Below are 3,229 nucleotides of genomic sequence, written 5' to 3' on the forward strand. Positions count from 1 at the left end.
ATTGGGATGGGATGGGCTGGACGCATAATCGTCTCCCTTATTTTCAGTCTTCATGCTTGTGTATTCTCAATAAACGTTGCTCATGCTGGTCTCGAGTAATTTCCTAAAGTTGAATCTATATTTTACAACTTTAGATATCAAATATCGTGTTAATGGATAATAGCTGCAAGTAACAACACTAAGAAGCTACTCGTAACTACAAGCGACATCTACCGTTCATATGGAGAGCACTAAAAGTGAAAATCATAACGCTGAAATCAAGATATCAGGTATGATGTATGATTTACAGAATGTCCTAACATGTATCATAGACCAATCCTGGCTGAATTAGTTGAACTTACCTTTTGAAAAGCTGCAATATTTCAGTGTCTGGAAATATAGTATTGAGCTGTATATCATACCAAAATTCCTACAGTGCACGAATAGTGGGCTTCTTTATCTTGTAAATAGAGAATATGCTGATCTAATCCAACTATCATTTAATCAATTCCTTTTACATATACGATATTCTGCCATAGATAGAGTGAAATACTTTTTAGTTATAATTGAAAAATGATGCTAATGAATAATATTAGTGGTGCATACACTTCCCTTACGCATATCAAAATAGAGCTAAATGTCTGCGTTAGATGCGGTCCGCAAAATTTTTAAATAGTATAATCTTCATTATTCGAAAATGGATTAATATACTATATTAATAAATTCATTATTTATGATGATGCTATAAGTAACCTATCTTTTTACAGAACTACAGGATATCTGCAATCAATCAGTCAATAGTTATCAACTTGCCATTGAATCTAGAGGCGGTAAATTGATTTGACATACCTTATAAAATTATAAAGATAGCCTCAAAATTCTTACAGAAGAAATTAAATCTGCAGTAATTGCAATAAGTAAAGTTAATATACACAGATTAACTTTACAAAATTATATAATTTAAAAATCCTTTATCTTAAATCATTCATTTTGCTTATTATGTTTCCTTTCATTACAGATGATAAACTATCATCAGCAAAAGACACAATTAAGAAATCGTTATCTGTGCAAGAAACATTAATTGGTATCATAGTCGTAATATTTTTAGCTTTAACTTTTAGTCTTATGAGCCAATTTGGAAAAGATTTATTCTCCAACAAAAGTAATTTTACATCTGTGACGTTTTATACTTGGTACGTGATATTTTTACAATCTTATATAGCATGATTGCTATCCTAGAGAAATAGTCATACTCCGAATATACATCGCGCTTAGAACCTTCACATACATGAAGAATAATTGAGTGCTACGTAATTTCTTGCAGTTCATAATAGACTTTTAGCTCTAATTTCTATACATTAGCGTTCATCCATTAAGTATGCATAACTTCGACAAGAGAATTATAAATAGTCATTTATGTCCATATCATAATACTAGCTGTTACTGTAAACTAATGTACGATACTATTTCTTCCTTTCCTTTATAATTTATCATACAGGATGATGTTTTCTCTGTATGCGTTTTTTTAGTTCTGAGTTTCAATGTCTTGCTTATTATCTATGAATTATTTTCTGTATTACGTAAAACTTTCTCCTTTGACGCTAGATTCTACTTCATACGAATCATAGGTTTTCAATTTCCATGTATACCTTGATGCTTCCAATTATCTCATCGTTATTAGTTTTGTTTAATGGTTATACTTTTCGACAGTGCTACAGGTATCTTGGATAACTTTCGATCAATCAGGTTGTTAATAATATATCATTTAACATTGCATCTATAACAATGTCTTCGTTAGGGAAGCCATACGACTGTATTCCAATCACGGATTTGTAAAAACGACTTTATTTCGAATCCTTCCGTTAGCGATATTGCTAAATGCCGCTATTGTATCGAATTTTTACGCCCTAGTATTTATTTTACCTTCCGATTTTACAGCAATATTTTCTTCGGTATCTGTGTTTGTTTATATATTATCTATTTTGATATTGAAGGAACCTTTCGTCGCGATTCGGGTAATAATTTTGATAGATAGATACATACGTATTAACAAGGATATTATCATTATTAGCATTATACTTGTCATATTTTAATATACTGTAAGCGTATTAATAAGGTTGTTTCGCTAATTCTGATGGAATAGTAAAGATTAAATGCGGCTCCATTCCTGCTTCTGGTAATAGCTACGGTATAACATTACGATACACTTTTGACTTTTAGGCTGTAGCCGTATGCCTATCTATAACCGGTGTTATATTATTTGTGTATGCTGATGGCTTTGGAAATTTTGCTATAACTGGCTTCGGGCTAGCTCTCATTAGCGCCATATCAAGTGCTGTTTATCGTGTAAGTACGATATTATTATATTATTGAATATTATAATTAAGTGCAATATCGTAATTCCGGAATTATCCTGTGTACATAAAGTAATATTTGCGTATCTTATACGAGTAATATAATGCTAGAGTAATTTGTTGTGTTTTTAATTTGCTATATAGATTTTAGCGAAATTAACTATAGGCGAAAGGACTGTAATTCAAGTATCGCTACTAACTGCTACCATTGGTGGACTAACGTTTTGCCTAACTTGGATACCGGTTGTTATATTAAATATTATTGGCGTTGATGTTAATTTATGGTCGAATATTACATGGGGACCTCTATTAAGTACTGTTGCATTTAATGTGCTATATGATTTTCTACTTGTACTTGGAATTGCTGTAACATTTCCGGTATTTATTTCCCTTGGCGCACTATTTGGAATACCTACAAATTCGATAATAGATGCAGTTATACGAAATCAAAGTTTTACTATAGCTAAAATTTTTGGTACAATTTTACTAATTATAGGATTTGCTATTCTCATAATACCAACAGAAAAGGCCCTGATTATTTCGACAAATATTATTAATATTTGTACATGTAAATCTACGAAGTGTAAATAAGATATAATGAATAAAATATGAGATAGATATAAAACTATGCTAGTGGAAGTTTATAATGATGTTCGAAAGTTACAGAATCACTAACAAAATTTACACATATTAGATAAGCTTTTATGACTTTTTATTTCCGTATATTGCAGAGTTATGATAGTACTATACGTATAGTACGTTGTTTTAGCAAATTGAAAGAAACTTCGAGTTAAAGTTAAAGGAAAAGTAAAATCCACCAGTTCTGCAACACAGAGTTGTCTTGGGAATAGATATGCGCATGAAGTAGTGTATACAAATTTCAGCATCTGTCCTAA

At 30.9% G+C, this 3,229-nt stretch overlaps 1 protein-coding gene across 1 annotated transcript; it reads left to right on the forward strand.

Moving 5' to 3' along the window:
* Positions 1 to 220: 220 nt before the first annotated feature.
* TRIADDRAFT_52253 (uncharacterized protein) lies at positions 221 to 2,847 on the forward strand (the record flags this gene model as incomplete). Its single annotated transcript, XM_002108077.1, has 6 exons — positions 221 to 269; positions 998 to 1,172; positions 1,778 to 1,994; positions 2,200 to 2,325; positions 2,478 to 2,711; positions 2,830 to 2,847. The coding sequence occupies 6 exons, from the start codon at positions 221 to 223 to the stop codon at positions 2,845 to 2,847; spliced, it is 819 nt and encodes a 272-aa protein (XP_002108113.1).
* Between the last annotated feature and the right edge of the window lie 382 nt (positions 2,848 to 3,229).

Source organism: Trichoplax adhaerens, genomic scaffold (assembly GCF_000150275.1).
Source record: "Trichoplax adhaerens TRIADscaffold_1 genomic scaffold, whole genome shotgun sequence".
Taxonomy (NCBI): Eukaryota; Metazoa; Placozoa; class Uniplacotomia; order Trichoplacea; family Trichoplacidae; genus Trichoplax; species Trichoplax adhaerens.